This window comes from Aphelocoma coerulescens, chromosome 5 (genome assembly GCF_041296385.1).
Source record: "Aphelocoma coerulescens isolate FSJ_1873_10779 chromosome 5, UR_Acoe_1.0, whole genome shotgun sequence".
NCBI lineage: Eukaryota > Metazoa > Chordata > Aves > Passeriformes > Corvidae > Aphelocoma > Aphelocoma coerulescens.
Genome location: NC_091019.1, coordinates 33,425,297 through 33,444,710, shown reverse-complemented (window position 1 = coordinate 33,444,710; position 19,414 = coordinate 33,425,297). Strand labels below are relative to the sequence as shown.

The following is a 19,414-nucleotide window of genomic DNA, read 5'->3' as shown; positions in this document are numbered from 1 at the left end:
TGGCATAAAAATAATGTCACTGAACTGTATCAGAAGTAAGTGCTTTATGAAGTATTATCTCTAAAGATACCAGCCAGTTCTGAAATTATCCTCCCTAATGGTTGCATTTCTTTACTTTCTGAAGCAGAATAAAGAGCCCATAAAGACTTCTTCCCTGTTTTCCTCAACAAGAAACACACCCTAATTGTGTGATCTACCAGCAGTGTGATCTAATTCCACCATTCTTCAGTCTGCAATATGTGGTGTCAGTATAGAAAACTTCCTCCTTAGAAGAACAATTAAACTTTAAAGAAGTCATCCTGGTTGGCTGGCTGAACAAATGACACATGTTCACACAAGAATTATTCAGTCAACCATCTTAATAAGGATTTACTTTAAACAGAACCTTGTATGGGTACACTAGACTCAGTCTCATTAAGGAGCAAGTTGGATTTTTATACAGCATGAACCACTGGCAATCTAAAACAGACCCACTGAAGAACGGAATGGAGAATCAAACGCAATGTTTCAGACCCAAGCTCTATGTGCCTTTAATACTTTCTTTTTCCTTTTCTTTTTGAGAGAGTGCACACTACGACAGACATTTGCATTTATCATGTTTTCAACTTCTTTTCTAAGGATGAACTCTCTGAATCTGCATCTTCCAACTCCGCTCTGTGTCTTTTCAGTCCTCCAAAAGATTGAGTGCTCTCACTGCCTGCAGGATGCAGGTCAGCAGTATCCTCTCTTGTGCTCACACTGTAGCTGTTGGAGTCCATTTCAGACAGGCAGCAGTCTTTGTGCAAGGTCACACCCACCTGTACAAGGTTGCCATTATCAGCATTTGAGTGCACCTGTAGTCCTTGCGTCACAGTCTCCTGCTCTCCAAAACTCTGTCCATTGTTGAAGCATGAAGGGTGAAGATGCAAGTGGCCATTATTGTGGTTAATGCAGGAAGGATCGAGGCTCCTCTCCTCACTGCCATCAGTCTGGTTTCTGGAGCAGTGACCTGACATACTACAGATGGCAACAGCGGAGAATGGAGGGACCAGTGAGTGATGGCTTGGTGCTGGTTGACAGTTCTGACTATTTTTCTGTTCCACAAGTCCTGCGGTCTGAATGCAAGGTTCTTCGGTACAGCTATTTAGCCCTTTGCAGATAGCTTTTCCATTGAGCTTTTTAGTCTCAAAAGAATGCTCTACACCTCCCCCGCTTGTGTCTTCAGATGTGTTTTCTTGACCCTCCATCCGCCGCTGATTGTCACGTTCATAAGCTTGGCCATTACTAGAATTTTCTATCCCACCACATTCTTTTAAAGTTTCTCTGTTGTGGTTTTCAGCAGAAGGAGCTGAGGAACCCTGAGGAACTACTGGACTTAAGTTCCTAGCATCTTCCTTAGTTAGTAAGTGTGCTGCATTGTGCCTTCCACTGGTTCCTGGTTTCCCTTCATCATTTTCTCCATCTCCTCTGGAGGATTCACCATCTTTACTAGCTGAATATGATATGTAAGAATAATGGAGCCATTTGTAAGCTTTATAAATCTTTCTCTCCACTGATTCACTGTCTGAGCAAGGGGACGTCCTTTCTTTAAGAACTTTGTTGGCCGAACTCCTTTCTGGTGAAGAAGCTGGAGAAGAAGAAAGATCGTCTACTTTGATCTGGGGGTAATCATATATGTCCTCACCTATATAAGGGGTTACATTCTCCGTGTTAGTGCTAGTCCTTTCCTCCTTTTGCATCTTCTGCCGGCGCCTCAGCGCATTGCGTTGCCTCATCGATGTGCGTCTTTCATTCAGTTCCTCTTCATCTTCTGTACTGCTGCTGCTGCTGGAGCTGCTGGATTCATTCTCCTCGGGACTCGGGGATGGTGGCCGTGGGAAAAGGTCTGTATCTAGTTCTGCCTCACAGGTATTGTCATCAGAGTCAGACTCATTGGAAAGGGCCAGGAGACGTTTATCCTGATACTTTCTCAGTGCAGAGAGCCTCTGCTGACGGGAAGACACATCTTCTCTGGCTGAGGGGGATGCAGTTGATCTTAAGGCCCTTAAGTTATAGGCAGTTTCATCAGACTCTTCAGCCACATGTGGTGGGGAGTGATGCAAAGAGGTGGAGGACTCAGACTCGCTGTAGGCGGAGCGTTCACTTACTCCTGCATGGAGCTGCAGGATTGTGCTCTCACTGAGGTCGCTGTCTGAATCAGAACTCCAGCCCTCGATCTCCCGGCGCACGAGAGAGTCAAAAAAGGCCATCATCCGTGGATCTTCCTGGACTGATTGGTTGGCATAATCGTGGGACAAACCACTACCACTGTTCAACACAAGACTGATGTACTCTTCATGAGTGTAGAGGCAACGTGAGTCATCCTCAATTCTACCATCCAGGTCCCCTGTGCAGTCAGGCTGCTTGTAGGGACTCCAGATCTGTAACAGAAAATAAAAAAAACCCCAAACATATGTCTTTGAATTCATAAACCATTATAAGCATTTGAAATGGAACAGTAGCTCAAATACCCAGAATAGCTGCAGGTTGCAGATTGTTTTTATTAATTTTTACCCCTCAGTACCCTACTCACAAGTATTACAGAGCTGTGGGATTTTATCTTCCCCTTTACAAATGTGTTTTTCCTGCATTTACTTCTCCCATCCAGAATACAAAAGCTCTCACACTGCAAATTATCCATCATTTTGGTAATTCATTGTGTGATAATTCCTCCCAAATTGCAGGGCTCCATTTTTATGTAATCAGGGATGCTTACTCACTAACAGTAAGAATAGTTTGTTGCCTACAATACAGTCTTAGCACTAATGAAGGCACTTGTTTCCCAGGAAACCAGAGTTGCTTGTGCCAGTGGTGTAGAGTAACATTTCATCCAGCAACGTAGTCAATCCCACCTGATCAGCAGGCAGGGAGTTGAATGCATGGAGGTGAAAAGTAGAGCTGCACTACTGGCTTTAGGGAACAGTTACAAAGAAAAGAAATCTTCCAACATCCTCTGAAGACACAGCAGCAGTTTTGATGGGGAAAGTTGAAGAGTTTTGAAGTAGAAAGCTACTTTTTAAGTATACTGATCTCACCAACAGCAACAGTCTTGCTATGCTATCCATCTGTCCTTCCCTCAATTTTCCTGGTATGGAGAGGAAAAAGGGGAAAAAAAAGCTCCAAAGAAGATCCACCAATATCCCTAAGAAACTGGTAATCCATAGCAAACATAATTGTTGGATGTCCTCACCCTTCTCAGATTTACTCACAGATTTGGGGGCAATGTGATTATGATGTTCTGTGGACAACCACTATCACTTTAATGGGATGAACAATGCCTTACTGTGAGCAGAGCCAGTATGTAGCTTACCTACAACAATGCCTTAATGTACTGTTTTAAAGATCTGATCTCAGCCATGCTTTGGTTTTACCATGCTAACAAGCTCAGGGAAAAAAATTCTATGCCAGGTTGGGCTTTTGGGATAGTTTTTGGAAAAAAAATCTAACAATTTTCCCAACAGAAATTAATTAAGTTTTGTTCCAAATAGACAAAACTGCTAACAAAAAGAGTGTTTTGCATGTATAAATGACATAATCAGCACTCATCTTACAAATGCCTAATTAACACATGCAACATAACCCAATACTACCATGACAAGCAATATAAGAAAAGCCCACAAGAATGCCACTTACTCTGTATTCACTGAGATTTTCAACAGTGCACAGAGAAACCTTACACCTTTAATAATGACAGCAAAATGAAATAAATTATCTTGCAACTACTTGTCCAGAACAGCTGAATTTAAGATGAACAAGTAAACTTTATTCTGAAAATCTCCCAAATTTGAAGGCTTTTACTTTTCATTCTCTGTAATTTATGGTTAACAGAGCTTCCACATATGATCTGGCTAGACAGATAAAAGAGACACTGTTCCAAAATTAAAGTGGGCTGCCTTTCTTCTGCACACAATCATCAAGCTGCCTTTCAGAGCAAAGGGAAAGGAACTTTACATTGCATTACATTAGGCTGTTTCTAGGAACATCTCAACATCAAGGTGTATTTGCTATTGGTACTTAATTGCTATTTTTATTTTTTGCAGTACTTCAGCAAATTCTCTCCCAGGCAGTTCTTTAATATGGCACTTGAAACCAGAATGAAGACGATTCTCTGTTGCTTGGTTCAAGCACTGCACTTACCAGACACATGGCCCAAAGGACAAGCATCACGTTTGGATGAAGATAACAAAACCCAGTCTAAGCCTACTATGTACAGAATTTCAACAACCATACTTAACCTTTTTGAACTATTCAAGAGAACAGAAAGAATCACTTTTCATTTTCAATTTCCCAGGCTTCACTTCCTAAAGACAATGTAGGAAAGAGCTTTCTCTCAGTGAATCCATGAGAGAGATTGTTGATTTGTGGGTACACCAAGTTTTTTAACAGAAAAAAAGAACTCTACTTGCTGAAAGGACTATTCTTGGGTTGCTGCCTTCTTGATGATTTATGTAGCATGTGTTCAGTACCTTCTCTCACAACCTGTCAGATCTTTTCCCCCTTTTTCCCACTACTGAGCATTTCAGCAAGCAGATCAGATCTTTTTAAGAAGCATATCTTCTTGTAAACACTTCATACTGTGTGCTTTCCCAGGCTGGCATGCCCCTCCCTCTAATAATCTTAGCAGTGGTTGATTGATCACTAGGTTTTATAAAACCTTTTTTTATTTTTAAAGCAAGAGAATTAGAAGATGCTTAGATCCTGTATGAACCAATATAAATGGAGGAGAGGTAGTCTGCTCCAAAGTCCCTCTGAGAAAGGTCTGTTTTCTAATGAAATTAATCTAAGAAGGTTCATAAAGTGTGCACTGAGATATTCTACATCCTTGCTGGCACTACCACATCTCTCTGCTCTTTCTGCAAGCATCAGCAAAACCAGAGCAGTGTAAAATATTGAAAAAATAGCTACAAAGAGTCCATAGTGAGGCTTTTCCATTCCATTCTGTTCACAGAGAAGAAGTAAGTAATAAAGAGAAGTCAAGGGAATTCAGGATGAATACCTGCTTGTAAAGGATCAGTTGTCTCTGGAGAATGATATCCCTACATTTTAGATATTCTGTTATCAGGGAGTGCAAAGGCCTGCCAGGGTCACAGAAAGAAATCAGACTAAGAATCTAACCTTGGCAGACCTGGGAAGACTTTAAACTGGCATCAACTGATCCAGTGCTCTCTGTGGCATCTGAAATGGGTTTCTCTGTAAATGGAATGCCTTTGCCTTTTTCTCATCCTCTGACTGATGCCATGTTGAGAAATAATGTAATCAAACTGGAGAAAATAAGTTGGCAAATCAACCCACTGAAGCCAACAATTTATCAAGAAGTTCTTTCTCTGTCAGAAGATTAAGGAGATGACTATTACTCACTGATGACCTGAGTACAGATATAAAAATAGGAACAATAACAGAAAAATTGAAATATGAAACTGGTTCTCTACTTCAGTAGATATCTACTGACAGCATCTTTGAATTGTTTGTATTCCATGGTGGCAAACCCCCAAATTTTAAAACAAAAAAGTAGTTATGCCTGTAGCGTGAGAATAATTAAAACCAGCTATATTAGATTATCTGATTAGGCAGAGGCAGATAGTCACAATGACATTAATCTGTCACCATGGCAACATGTGCAAATAGACTTTGTTATCTCTGACACACTGATGATTTTTAAACAAATGGGACCTACAACAGTTGTGCACTGTTACACAATATTCCATTTTCAGTACAAAACAGAATTTCTTTCTGAAAGTCATTATGCACTTCATCTATTTTATCTTTCCTGGAACTGTCTCCTAACTGCATAATTCTCCATGGTCCTCCTCTAAGTCCAACACATCAGAGGGAATGCCTCATTTATTTCTTCTGCAATGCAATCTGTTTTCCTGCCAGCACGTCCCAATGTCTTGCACACTTAACTGAGGAGAAAGTGGTATTTTTCTGTTTTGTATTGCTTTAGCTCTTGTGGTGAATGCTTGATGCAAATGATTATTTTAGTTTGCAGCTGTGCTTTTTCAGACAATTTTACTGAAGTTCAGTAAATGAAGGGCAATGAACAATTCATTTGGGTTGACATGTCCACCACACACTGTCTGGAATCGAGGCTTCTAATGTCTTCTATTAATGAGATTGTTGGGTCTTATTTTTGGTCCTAGCAGAAATCAAACCCTTAACCAATGAATTACTGAATTGTATTCTTGTGGGTGCTTCACAACAAAATAAAACTAAAGCAAAAAAACCATAACCAAAACCATCAAAACCATTCTTGTGAATACTACTCTTTTCTGTGGGGCTAGGCCTGAGATGAATTTGTCTCTCATTTACAATCAGCATTAAAATAGCAAATGTGTTGGCAGAAGCTCATGGAATTATTGAATGTCTTGTCTGTATTATGGCTTGATGCTGGTGCTATCAGTTCCTCCCTTCTTGAAGTACTAAATTTAGGCCAGCTAGTCTAAAAATTAAGAGCTCAGACAAACAACTACTTGCATCCACGTTTTTAATTCATCACAAAGTCTCTACAATTGTTTCTACAGTTGCAACCAACCACAGTGAAGTTATCTTCTGTGATTTAATTCCAGAAGGGTTTTAGAAGATACTTGAAGGATAATAAAAACAAGGACACTTTTAAAGAAAGTGAATAAAGCAAATAAACAAAAAGGAACAAAATAAGAAAGCATAAAAAACTTAACTACGATTTTTATTTATGGTTCCTTCTCCTGTTATTTCAATTTCTCTGAGCAAGCACATGAAGGGTTTATATAGGGGAAAGAAAGACAGCCATGCAAAGGAAAGACTTGTGTTCCCAGCTGTTTTTAATGCAGTAAATGGCCCCTCAGAACTGCTGGTGCTGTTTTTCCTGTTTTGCCCTTCTGCTAGTGGCAGTTACTAGTCTCCAACCTATCCACAGAACTAGCTGGACTGAAGAAGAAACCACCTTTGTACAGTCACCCACAAACCACTGTGCACTAAAACAGTCCCTTTAGAGAGTGAAGTCAGGCAGCTCAGACAAGACACAAGCATTGAAACAACCCAATCCCCAAACAAGGCACATTACAAGCTGAGACAAAAGGACATTCAACAAAAGGGTGAGAAGTTCTGGCTCACTAATAAACTTAATACATTAAACACCTTTCCCTTCATTTGTTTCCAGCTTGCAATGTTTGGGGAATTCAGTTCCTTCAAAGCAGCTGCACAAGTTCCACTGCACACACTGTGACACAACAGGCATTCTCTTCTAAGGAAGCGCTCAAGCAGAGGTGTCTTTCAAAGAGTTACACAACCTGTGACTGCAGCCTTAATCAAACTAACCTTTTAATCACTAGGCAAAAAAAATGCCCTGCCAAAACCCTAGCAGAAGTACACAAAAGCAACACAGGGGATGTTTATACCAATGCTAATCCAACAGTCTAAGCACACTCATGCAGGAAGGATTCCTAGGGTGGAGGGTCAGCAGATCTAGAATCCAAAAGGGAAAATTCAGGTTGCATGAATCAAGTTTCCAAAGCAAAAAAAAAAAATGCCTCTGGCAAAACTGTTGTTAAACAGTGACAGTTTGACTGCTTGGAAATTGAAAAATCAGTGAGCTGCTAAGACTCTTCAATGCACTTTTGTTCAAAGCCTGTACTTACTGTATTTGTGATCAAACCTGTCAGGCAGGCACAGATGAAGAAAAAAGAACTAAAGTACAAGGGAAGACAGAAGAGAAGGAACGCTGAACTACAGTCAGAACCCAAATGATGACAGTGGCTGTAATGCAAGCGATGCAGTGGGACATTGAGCCATGGTCCCAGGATTTTGGGGCAGTTCTGGTCCATAAGTTGCACATCACTAAAACATTCCTTTGCAGGACAAGTTCATGCTGTCAACTTGTAGCTGACAAAAGCATTTACTAATATTCTAACAACATTATTTATAGCCACGTGCAGGTAAGACTTTAATGAAGTCATTCAACAAATAGTTAGGATCAGCAGCAGTTCTTATTATCCTACTTCAAAATTAAATGATTATGGCTTTTTTCATCCTGTTGGTAGACCTAAATTATAGCAAAATATCTTTGGCAGCAGAATGCAAATCACATTACTTCTCTGCCTTCCCAACCCTCGTATAACAAAATTGGTTTTGCCTTGCTCCCACAATATTGACTGTCTTTCCTTAAGGAAAGAAAATTTCAGAATCTAATGAAGTTTCTCATCTCTTCTGTTTCCACAGAAAAAGGTAAAAAGCTTCCTAAAAATACTGAACATTGTTAAAGGATTCAGAAAAGACATATTGTGCAAGTTATTAAGAGTCTTTCATCTGGAAGCCAAAGAAAAGGTATGTTGAATTGATTCAATGCACAAATATGTACAAAAATTATAGGAGGCCTTCTGAGGTGTTGTTTGGACCAAATTCAGCCAGGTCAGTCTAGGTTAAGGTTCAACAATAATCTTTGGAGATACTTTTATTAAAGTATCAGAAGTTGTAGGAGATCACATTACAACTGTGACCAAACTCACCCAAGAGGGACTGTTTGCATGATACTTCAGCTATGCATGGAATTAAACTGGAGAAAAATTCCTTTTTCAAGGTACAAATCTAGAAAATTCTGATCTTATCCCTTATCTCTGAAACATTTGAAATTGAAATGAAGTTTAAAGTTGAAATGACCAAAAAAGTCTGGATCCGTTTAGCCAGCAAACAAGACATAACATTTTATAAAATAATAAGAGGAGAAGAGAGGATGGGTGTGGAATAGAATGATACTGAGCAAAACAAAGCATTTCTTCCTGAAACATTGAAAGAACACATTTTCTGATAACTAATCTTACCTTTATTATCTTTTCAACGCCAGAAGAACAGATCATGTAAGTGTGAGGATTAAACCGCACTTGGTTTACAATTGACCGATGACCTTTCAATACCATAAAAGCACCATTGACGACCCTGCCAATGCCACCTAGGGGAAGACAAGCACACATGGACATGAATAATTAAATCTTCATATTACTTTTGGTCACAGTCATTTAAAGTCCTATTATATTTGACAATGTGCTTCAGCTTTATTTTGCAATGTTTTAAGGCCTGTATTGGCTGCAGAATTCTGATTTTATGAGCAATGCCCTATGAGAAGCTGCAAGTTTGATGAAAAGCATGCTTCCTGCATATTAGGACTTAGAGGCTTGCTTGGATTCATCTGAACAAACAATGAAGGTTTTTTACCTAATATGACAAATATGTGAATGAGAGCAACATACATAATGAAATCACCAGTGAAACCAAAGTACCTAAGGCATGACACAGACAGTTTGTAAATCTGAAGCAGAGACAAATAAAGAGGTTGACTTTTTAAAGCTGTACTATTTTTCAAATTTATTTTTTAAATCAGCAGTTTATAACTCTCACAGTTGACTCTAGTCTGATGAAGAGAAAGGACCCGAAATAACACATCTGAGCAGTGGGTTATATCATTCTTTGTCACAAGGCAGTGAATTAGCCAAAGTGGAATGCTTTTGTGCTAGTGGTAAAACCCAAAATAGAAGCCAATTAACTTTTCTGCTTGGTCATTGACTCTTACTAGGTCTATACACCAAAGCAAGAAACTGTCACGCAGTATTTTTTTTATATTCATAGATTCACACAATTAAAACACAAATTTGTTAGAAAGCACATCTTTGTATCTGAATAAACAATTGTCCATCTACATGCTATGACTAAACATTTTCAGTGACAGAAAACAAAACTTAAAAGCCAGGAAGTAAAAACTGACAATCACTTCCGATGAAAATCAACTTGCTGTTTAAAACTTCACAGGTTGTAAGTACACCTTACAGAAAGTTAAAATAATTTCATTAGCTTCTGTGCTACTTATAGTCATTTTTACACTAAACAAATTTCGTGTTCCTCTTGTTGAAAATGTTTGCTATCTTCCTTTGACCCCCAATAGGAGCTATTTCAGCTGAAACAGTTGCTAGTTCAAGCCCTATGTTGAACAACTTGTATTCTAAAACAGAGTCAGAGTTCTCCTGTAATGCACATTTCCTAAAGAAAAACTTGCATTACCACTGAAGACTAGCAAGATGGAAGGGTCAAGGAAAAAAAAAAGAAAAAACATTCTTATATCACCTTCCATTTGTTAGGTTACATAAATGATGAAAACAACTGCAGCTAATGACCTTGTGTACAGCCCCTCTCCTCTCAGAAAGCGTGCTATCCCTTTCACTCATTATAACTGCACTCTGAAGACCTGACTGATGTTTAACATGGAGTACAAACCATGATAAGGATTTAGAAATGAGGTGTCACCCAACTCCTAAAAATCCAGAGACAGATCTTTTACTGCTCCTGGAAAGTGTTCTGCTTTGCACAATTTTTGCACAACAAACTGCTGTCTCATGGCACTTTGGGATAGAAAAATAAAGTTCCTGAAAATGGGAAAAGTGATGGCAAATAACTCCAGGGATCAAAATGCATGGCCCTTTTAAAGACTGTTTATAGAATGAAGTCTCATTTAAAACTAAGAAAACTTGACAGGGAGACTATCACTAGCTAGTTAACTTCTACATGTGTTCACTGCGCTGAAAGTGCACTGAGACTGAGTTACCTGGAGCAGTTCTCTCATTAGGGTACATTTGTATTTTAGGTAAAGATTTAGGGATACATTCTGCCTTCAGCCACTGGAGCAAGATTTCACCACTGTCAGCAAATTTGACCAGGAAGTAATTGATTGGAGAGCAAGTTCATTAAATGCCAAATTAAGCTCTTTTGATTTTCTTTTCCATTTTATGAGATTCCTCATGTCCTTTCATTCTGCTCATCCTGCTAGACACTTATGGCTGATGGCAAGTTGCCCTACTCCCACAGCATTCCTTCCAGCCAAATCAGAGCTGTCAGTCCAATTGTATCTATCAAGCCAACAGTAGATGGTTACATCAAGACACGTCTTGACCTAGCAGACAAATATTCCGAGAAAGAGGGCCTCGGGAATGAAGAGATAGTTCACTTAGAAAATGTTTATAAGTCTGTAAGTGATGTCTAAAACAAGTTTTAACTACCCATGGACTGTAGATGCCTGAATTCTGTACAAAACAAGAAATCTGCCCTGTAAGTCACTAACAAAAGAGTCAGAAGTTAGAGGGACAATAAGCAAAGACAGAACTATAATGGAGATGAAATACAAATGCCATATACCAGTATCTTGGGCTGCATTTCTAAGTCAGTCATTGGCCTTTTGTGGTACTATCAGCAGTGTGAATTAACCCATGGTTCTTTTCCTAGTAGAACAGTAAGAAGAGTAATTTAATGTCAGAAGTATCTTCTGGCATTAAACTTTTGAATGTTTATCAATACACTAAGAGCAGTGGATGAAAAGTGCTCAGCATGCCATGTCTAGAACACAGGCTGTAGTCAGATTCATCCAGTGTCTGAAGCCCAGAAAAGCCAACCATATCCTGGGCTGCATCAAAAGCAGTGTGACCAGCAAGTCAAGGGAGGTGATTCACCTCTGCCCTTCTCAGACTCCGCCTGGAATATTGCATCCAGTTCTGGGGCCTCCTGCACAAGAAATACCTGGAGGTGTTGAAGTGGGTCCAGAGGAGGGCTACAAAAATAATCAGAGTGAAGGAATACCTCTCCTACAAGAACGGCTGAGAGAGTTGGGGTTATTCAGCTGGGACAAAAGAAGGCTCCAGGGAGAACTTATTGCAGCCTTTCAATAAAGGGGCCTTATAAGAAAGACAGATGATTTTTACCAAGGCCTGTGGTGACAGAAGAAGGGGCAACAATTTTAAGCTGGAAGAGTGTAGGGTTATATTGGATATAAGGGAGGCTTTTTTTCAAATGAGAGTAATGAGACGCTGGAACAGGTTGTTGAGAGAAGTTGTGGTTGCCCCATCCCTGGAAGTGTTCAAGGCTGGGTTGGGTGGGGCTTTCAGCAAGATGATCTCATGGAAGGTGTCCCTGCCTTTGGTAGAGGGGTTGGAACTATATTTAAAGGTCCCTTCCAACCCAACCCATTCTATGATTCTATGATTTTATAATTCTGTGAAGGAACTCCAAAGGTTTCTGATTTAATATTGAAGTTCCCTGAACTCATTTTAAGCAACTAACAGTAAATTCAGAGGAAGTATAGTAATAGAACATACTTCACTTCTCTTAAAATGAAGGTGAGCTTCCCTACAAGGCTCCTTAAAAGAACTGCCCAATTACACTAAATTGCCACAGGAGAAGTACAAATCTTAGCAGTCAGATTTTACCAATGGTATGGGCGGTTTTAATAATTTAAAGCAAGAAGTGATAATCTTTGTGTCAAATATAACAGACTGTCCCAGAACCCCATTTTTGGGCAACTCCTTGCTTGATGCAATTTTAGTCTACCAACTCCTATGTGTTTAAGTGACACCTCTAAGTAAGCTCTTAATGGAAACCCTTCCACATCCTTATTTTGAAAGCAGTCCCTCTGTTTTATGGTAGCCCACCACAGCTGTCATCACATTACATTAGTATCTGCATGGCAGAAATCTGCCTGTGTCCAGACTTGTCTGGAATCCCCCTGGTCTCTCAGCAGAGGCTTAGCTGCAGCTCTACAGCCTTTAGCTGTCTCAGAGTATGAGGTAAGTTTGCTTATGTCAGCTGGCAAAAAAAAAGGTGCACCTGTACCTTAAGTGGAGACTAGCCATAAACTGCTCAAATTCCTGATGCTATCTTCCTTTTTTCCATGTAATAAATTCCATTTCTTTTTGCTGCCTTCCCTTGAAATGGTATTTTTATTTGTATTGTTTCAGCAGAATTGACTTCTGCTCTCCTAAAACCACTCAAATTTTGCTTCTGCAGTTTGGGGTTTTTTAGGGGAAGGGGGTGTTACTTGTTGGCTTTTAAATTTAGTGGCATGATTGGGTACTGCAACTCTTTTAGCACGGCAGCTTTTATATCCTTAGCTAGCTCCCACGTGTGAGCAGTGCTCATGCAGAGGCCATTAGTTTACATATCTGTTATTAATAATATATAAAAAAAAAATTTAAAGTCTTCAGAGGCTGACTTATGCCTATTTTAGTAGGTTTATAATTTTATAACCTCTAAGTACTGGAGGGAAGAGATGGATATCTAGTTGGTTTTGCAATACTACCCAAAAATTGCCATGCTTAGAGACAGTCCTGAGTAGTGGTTTAGTGTTCTAGCTGTGCTGGTCAATGGGTTTTTTTGGTCTGCTTTTATTTGATACTCAAAGTGAAATGTCAAGAAAATCACTCTTAATTTGTACCCTGCAAATAAGTGTTCCAAGGAAGAGCAATATAAAATCTCAAAAAATCCTCTAAGTAATACCCTACTATGATATCTGACCATCTGAAAGAAATAACTTATAAAAGGCTGAATCTAATGTGCACATTTTAACACAGATTTCCCGTATATGTTTGACAAGAGTACCTTGGCAACACAAGCCCTCTTTACAGGCTTCTGTACAGAGGAAGGAATAATACAATGTTTTGAAGTAGTTGATGTCTACTAAGTTGCCAAAGTGATTTCTTCTTGGATTGCTTTATTAATTTATGTTTCAAATGTTAGGCTAATGAACTACTTCTTAATTATGCGGTTTTGTAAATACTTATGTGAATGATCTGACATATTGCAAACATGCTGAATGGTACATCCCGATACATCTTAAAAACTCTAGTAAATTGTAACAAAGGAGAGTGATTTAGATGTCAATCTGACTTCCCCTGCATGAGTTCTACAGCAAGAAGCAATGTTTAGACAAACCCAGAATGAATTGCTTGAAGGATAAAGAAAAAGTGAAAGTGATAGATTACTAGGAGAAGTGCTCTAGTGCAGAAGTCCTGTAAGAATGTAGAACAGTGTCCATACTAATGGAAGCTGAATTGTTCCAAACATTAAAAAAACCCATCAAAATGCCAGAGAACTCGTTGGGATAAGGAACTATCCTCCACTGGCTCTGTAACAGAGGAATTAAATGACCTCATTAAGCAGTCTTTTCTATCTAGGACACTGGAAAAGAAATCCCACTGTTTGTTCATATAAGGTAGAAAGATGTTCTACAGACTAAAGCATAACTTCATACAAGCCTTGTGAATTACTCAAAGTGCTGAAAACTCCTGAGAATAACCAGATATTTGCAGCTGCTGCCAGTGTGCCATAGCATACCATTCCACTGCAGTATTTGGCACTACAGTAGTAGCTCATTTAAAATTAATTTAGTTTTCATTAATAATAATCCAGGGCACATTTAGACCGTGGGCCACTACTTTGCATTTGAATCCTATGAGATCATGATGTGCTAACAGAGAGATACACCATTGTTTGGAAAGCAAATGCACAGTGCAATACAAGCAAATATGCATAGCCTATAGGGCCTCTGCCTTCAGTGCAGCATATTATGTTTAGACACCTTAAAGGTCTCTCTTTGGTCACTCACAAACCTGTATTTGTTTCATACAATGAATGCCAGTAGATGGCTTTGCTACTCAGAGACACACCTGCAGAGAAGCTAGATTTAAACACAAACACTTTTGCCCTGAGAGCACAGGGTCCTGCAGCATACCTTCTTCTGGGATCATGAATCTGACTCCAGCTCAGGCAGCAGCCAGACTTACTAAAGGTTTCTCAGCAGCACAAGCAAAACTGACTTAGGTCACATCAAATATGGGGCGAGAATAGGAAGGGGTGGCCAAGATCCTTTCTCCTCCTAGCATGGTAAAAGGAGACATTGGAAGCACCAAGTGTCCCCTCATAAGAAAGCAGCTCCAACTCCATTTGCAGACTGCTTCCTTTGACACCTTTGAATACCCCCTCCAGCTTCCAGGCAAGGTGAAAGGATCAGCAGGGCCTTGCAGAGCTTGAGTGAAAGCACAGAGAGCAGTCAGCTAAGGCAGAAGCCTCTGCCTCAGACAACACGCTCTTCCGGACAATCAACTCCTTTGCCTGGCCTATACCTAGAAGCAGCCCCATAGTGGTCTTGTACCTCTGCAGAGGTTCCAAAAGCCACAGAGAAAAGTAATATTTTAAACATTTAAAGACTATGCAGAAAGCTGTAGTAGCAGTGGCTATTTTTGGATGGAAATTTTCTCCCTTGTTTTATTGCTTCTAAATATCTGCCATATACCTTCTCTATACCAGCCCTACCACTGTTGTTATCATCAGTATAGCTGAACAACAATATGACAGCTAAGAAAAAATTACTATAGAAATAAACTTCAGCACACCCTTTCCACTCTGTTCCCCCTCCTGGTCTGAGAGACACTGCTTTTTTTTGTGTGCTTAATTGCATAAGTTGCAATGGGTTTCACAGTGTTATTGGAACCATGCAAATTACCAACAACAACTATGCTTTTGGAACATAATAGATATAAAGTAAGTGAAATTATCTCACAACCAATAGCTGTTTGCTTGGGGATTTTTGTTTGCTTTTTTGTGGTTGGTTTTGGTTTTTTTAATGGAAGTGTGAAAACTGCTTGGCTGTGCATTTCTTTTGCACTGGTGGCTGCAAACATTTTCAATACAACAGAGAGAAAGGAGCTTTGGTACAATTAGATGGCCAGTTGCTAGGGACTAAAGCTCCTCCTGCCTGTCCCAGAGCTGAGTGTTATCTTCAGCTCTCTGTTCCTGAATTAGATATTAAAGATACCAAGGCTGGTGAGAGAAACACTCGTGGACGTTGAATCTTTTTCCACTTGTCTACAGCACTGCAAAGCACCCAACACTGCCTTGTTTTCTGATAGATGCCATTTGGCCAGTACATTCCACAGGTCCATGGCATCATTGCAATCCATGTGACATGGAAACCAGCCCCAATTCCACCGAATACAAGAACATTTTCTACTGGGCCCAAGCACGTACTTGCTGTGTTAATCAAACAACTGTTCCATAGCACACTATGGTCAACACCTGAAGAAAGAGACAAACTACAGTCCTAAAAGTGAAACAGTTTAGATCCCAAGACTACACCTCAGAAAAATACATTTTAAAGGAAAATACAAACCTTCCAGAGCATGCTCCCCATTGGGTCAGATGGCTTTCCTGTGCCCCAACCCAACTGGTATGCATACATGCATATGTATCCATATATAAAATACCTCAAAAATAGCTAAAGACATTAAGAAACACTTAATAATTTTTAATTCATCTTCATTTATCAGCCTAGAACTTTGAGAACTTAAACTACAAGCTGTCTCTAATGAGATAGCCTTGTTCAAGTATTGTGAAAAGATCTGTTGCTGAATTCTTCAAGTCTGAAGAAGTGTTGGCATTTACAAAGACCAAGGAGGAGGAAAAAAGGAAGATAAATTGCATCAGTTCTGCTGGAAATTTGTGCAATTAGTTTAGTAACTGGACCACAATGATGGGCCCTTTCTTGCTTCCAGTTACAGTCAAAGACAGAATTAAAAAGAAGTTCTGAAATGCAGTTTGCAGTTCTGATTTAGCAGAGTTTTCCAGAACTTGGTGACAGCCTGCTCACATGAACTGAAGGATCCCCAACTGTCTTCTCAATCACAAATAAATACCACATCCCTCACACAGCAGCTTTAAGCAATATTTCAAAAGCAAGAGTTGCATAGATGATTCAGAGTAGTGAGCGAGGAACGTAAATTACATTTTGAAAACTTTTGGTCTCCTAAACCCTCTATTGCTCCACAAGACATGTCAGGGGTTTTTTTACCAGCTAATAGACCATGTTTATTGGTGCTAGGTTTAATAATGTCTAAAGTGCTTTTACGTTAACAGGCTTGCTGGGCAAGTCACGTAGGACTGATGTCTCTTCTCACTTCCAGCTTGCCTTGGAGTCAAGTAAAAGCTGTGGAAACTCAGGACTGCTTTTCTTCTGCCAAACTTATGTATTAACTTTGCTAGAAGCTGCTTCTGAAGAAAACTGTGATACTTTCATGGATTACTTTAAAAGAGAAACTGGCCAACAAATTCATGAAACATTTGGCAATTACTTCTGAAGCACAGTGGAAAGCTGGATAATACTTGGATGGAGAAGAAAGTGGAAAAATGAGCAAACTATTCCATCTTTAAGAAACCACAAAAGGTGGTAAAAAAGCAACCAACCTTCTGGCATAGGAAATCCCAACCCATGCAGAATAATCTAAGACTACAGAGGGAGACAGTCAGTAAAACTCATCAACAGAATAGCTTCCTAAGCAATTTAGGAAATACCTTTTTTCACACACCTCCCTGCCCCAAAGGGGGCAAAAATCCTGACTAATTATTGGACCAAACAAAACTGCTTGCAGTTTCCAGCTGATTATGGAAATGATTTTATGCAGCATCTGGAAGGACACTTCTAAACTATGACTGTTTGAAAAAAAAAAAAACCAGTAGAATTTGTTCTATTCTCCTGGTAAAATACCAATACAGGCAACTACATTTCTCCAACTTGAAATATGTTTGCAATTGTCTGACTGGTGTGTTCCTTCACACTCTTCTTCATCTTTTTTGTTCACTAATGTTGCTAACCATTGGATAACCAGTAGTTGGTGCACCTATACTGAAACAAAATAACTTCAGAACTGTTGTTAAGGATGAAGCTGTTCAAAAAGATATAAGCTTGCAAAAAAATTCCCTATTTTCAAATAACTGATACCATTTAAGGGAGCTGTATCAAAAATATTTATAGCAACACAATGTCTGAGTTCAACCGGAAGGCAGAAATCAGTTAGAGAGATATGTTTATTTAAAATACCAACCAACGGCACAGGACATTACATCATCCTGTCTAGTTTGTACACTATTTTAAGTGAAAGACCACATTCCACTCTCTCAGATCACGAATGCAAAGGCACTCCTATTTTAGCTAAAACATAAGAACAAGGAGTTTTCCACTGAAGCAAAAGTTTTCCAAAGTCTCTACATCCCTATGGCAAGACTATTTCTCCAAGAAGGAAGCACAGCAACATCTCTCTCTGACAATTATTCTGAACAGCAGGATGAGATTTAAGAAAGAACATTTCATCACATTCAAAACAGGCACAACCCTTCAAGAAGAGATGAATGAAGAAAAGCTTCAATAAGCCTCTCACAGGTGATCTGGATGCCCAATTAGTTATTTGCCACAGAAGTGGACCTTTAGGTCTAACAAAACAAAGCTTGTGAATTTTGATAAAATATTTCAAAAAGAGAACTACTCAAGTTACAAGGCATTAAGACATACACGTTCTTACTCCTGGATCTTCTGATTCATTAAGCAACCACTGAAGGCAATTGATATTAAGTAATTAATTTTGTAACTGAAATGTTGCAAGTGTACTGACACCCTTCCTGAAGTTACAAGAACCAGAGACAAGAAACCTGACCAAAACAGATACGACAATTTTTTGTGGTAAATCACAAATTAAATTGTAAATTTGTTTGATTAAATTGTATCATCTAGTTGTAAATAGCAACTTTTTTGCAAGCATGTGTCTTTTACAGAGGGGCATCCCCAACAACTACTCTGAAGTAGATTATTTTGTTTACAGGTGCAACAAGTGCTAGCTATGACTCCTTGTGCAAAAGTCCTAGATAAAAGTTTGTCACATGCAGCTGTCTGGGAAAAAAGTTTACAAGAGCATTACAGCCATATAAACACAAAATCTCAAATCCAGAATTTACAAAGGAAGTCAGGATAGTATAGTGATACATGCAAAAAATATAATTCTACAATCCACACAGTAAAACTTAAACATAAATAACTAATTTTATTGTATGTAATCTTTCTTTTAGCTAAGAGGTAAAATTTGTAAGTAGTAGTAAACCAGTGTCAAATGTAAAAGAAAATCACACAAATAAAAAGAAAAGCAGGGAGATATCTCTATAAACTCTATACAAAGATAGAAGGCCAAGTTTAGCAGGACCATCTTCAGGACTTGTGGACTGCAACATGAAATGCTGGTTAACTAAGCAAAACCCCCAATATTAGGACATAATTTTCCTCAAAACCCTGCCATTAACCAAAGGCTATTCATCCTTTCAGCTGTGGATTATATAGCTGTTATTAACAACCTTTGAAAATGAAACAAAATATTTTCATTTTACCTCTAACAGAGCTTGTAATTTTCTCTCACTACTGCTAAAGCATCTGAGACCACAGGATAGCCCTCAGTTGTACTTAATATCACTAAGATGTACAGTTTAAAGAGCCAGAGCCACTAAAATTGAAAACACTGGTACAGTTTTGGAAGTCTTGACTCTGTCAACTAAAATGTAACACCCTTCTAGAAGTGCAGTGATTTCTTTCCACAGAACAGAGATGCTGACGTTGTATGGCTTAGAGTGTAATAGTGCCAAACCCTACACCCTACTAGATCACATCAAATTAGACACTGACCAACAGTGGCATTCCCAATACTGCTGTTACATTGCCCCCACACTGCTGTTTTTCTTTCACATCCCTCTCCTGTACTTTCATACAGAGCTGTGCTACTGCTATTTGCTTACCATG

At 39.1% G+C, this 19,414-nt stretch overlaps 1 protein-coding gene across 7 annotated transcripts in view; it reads right to left on the bottom strand.

Moving 5' to 3' along the window:
- Positions 1-341: 341 nt before the first annotated feature.
- Positions 342-19,414, bottom strand: part of DCAF5 (DDB1 and CUL4 associated factor 5) — a 71,200-nt gene continuing 52,127 nt past the window's right edge. For all 7 annotated transcript variants that reach the window (XM_069017613.1, XM_069017617.1, XM_069017619.1 and 4 more), the window contains 2 exons: positions 8,814-8,941; positions 342-2,399 (listed from right to left, as the gene is read on the bottom strand). In XM_069017613.1, coding sequence (XP_068873714.1) covers positions 594-2,399; positions 8,814-8,941 — 1,934 coding nt within the window. In that variant the 3' untranslated portion in view covers positions 342-593. The remainder of the gene's footprint in view (positions 2,400-8,813; positions 8,942-19,414) is intronic.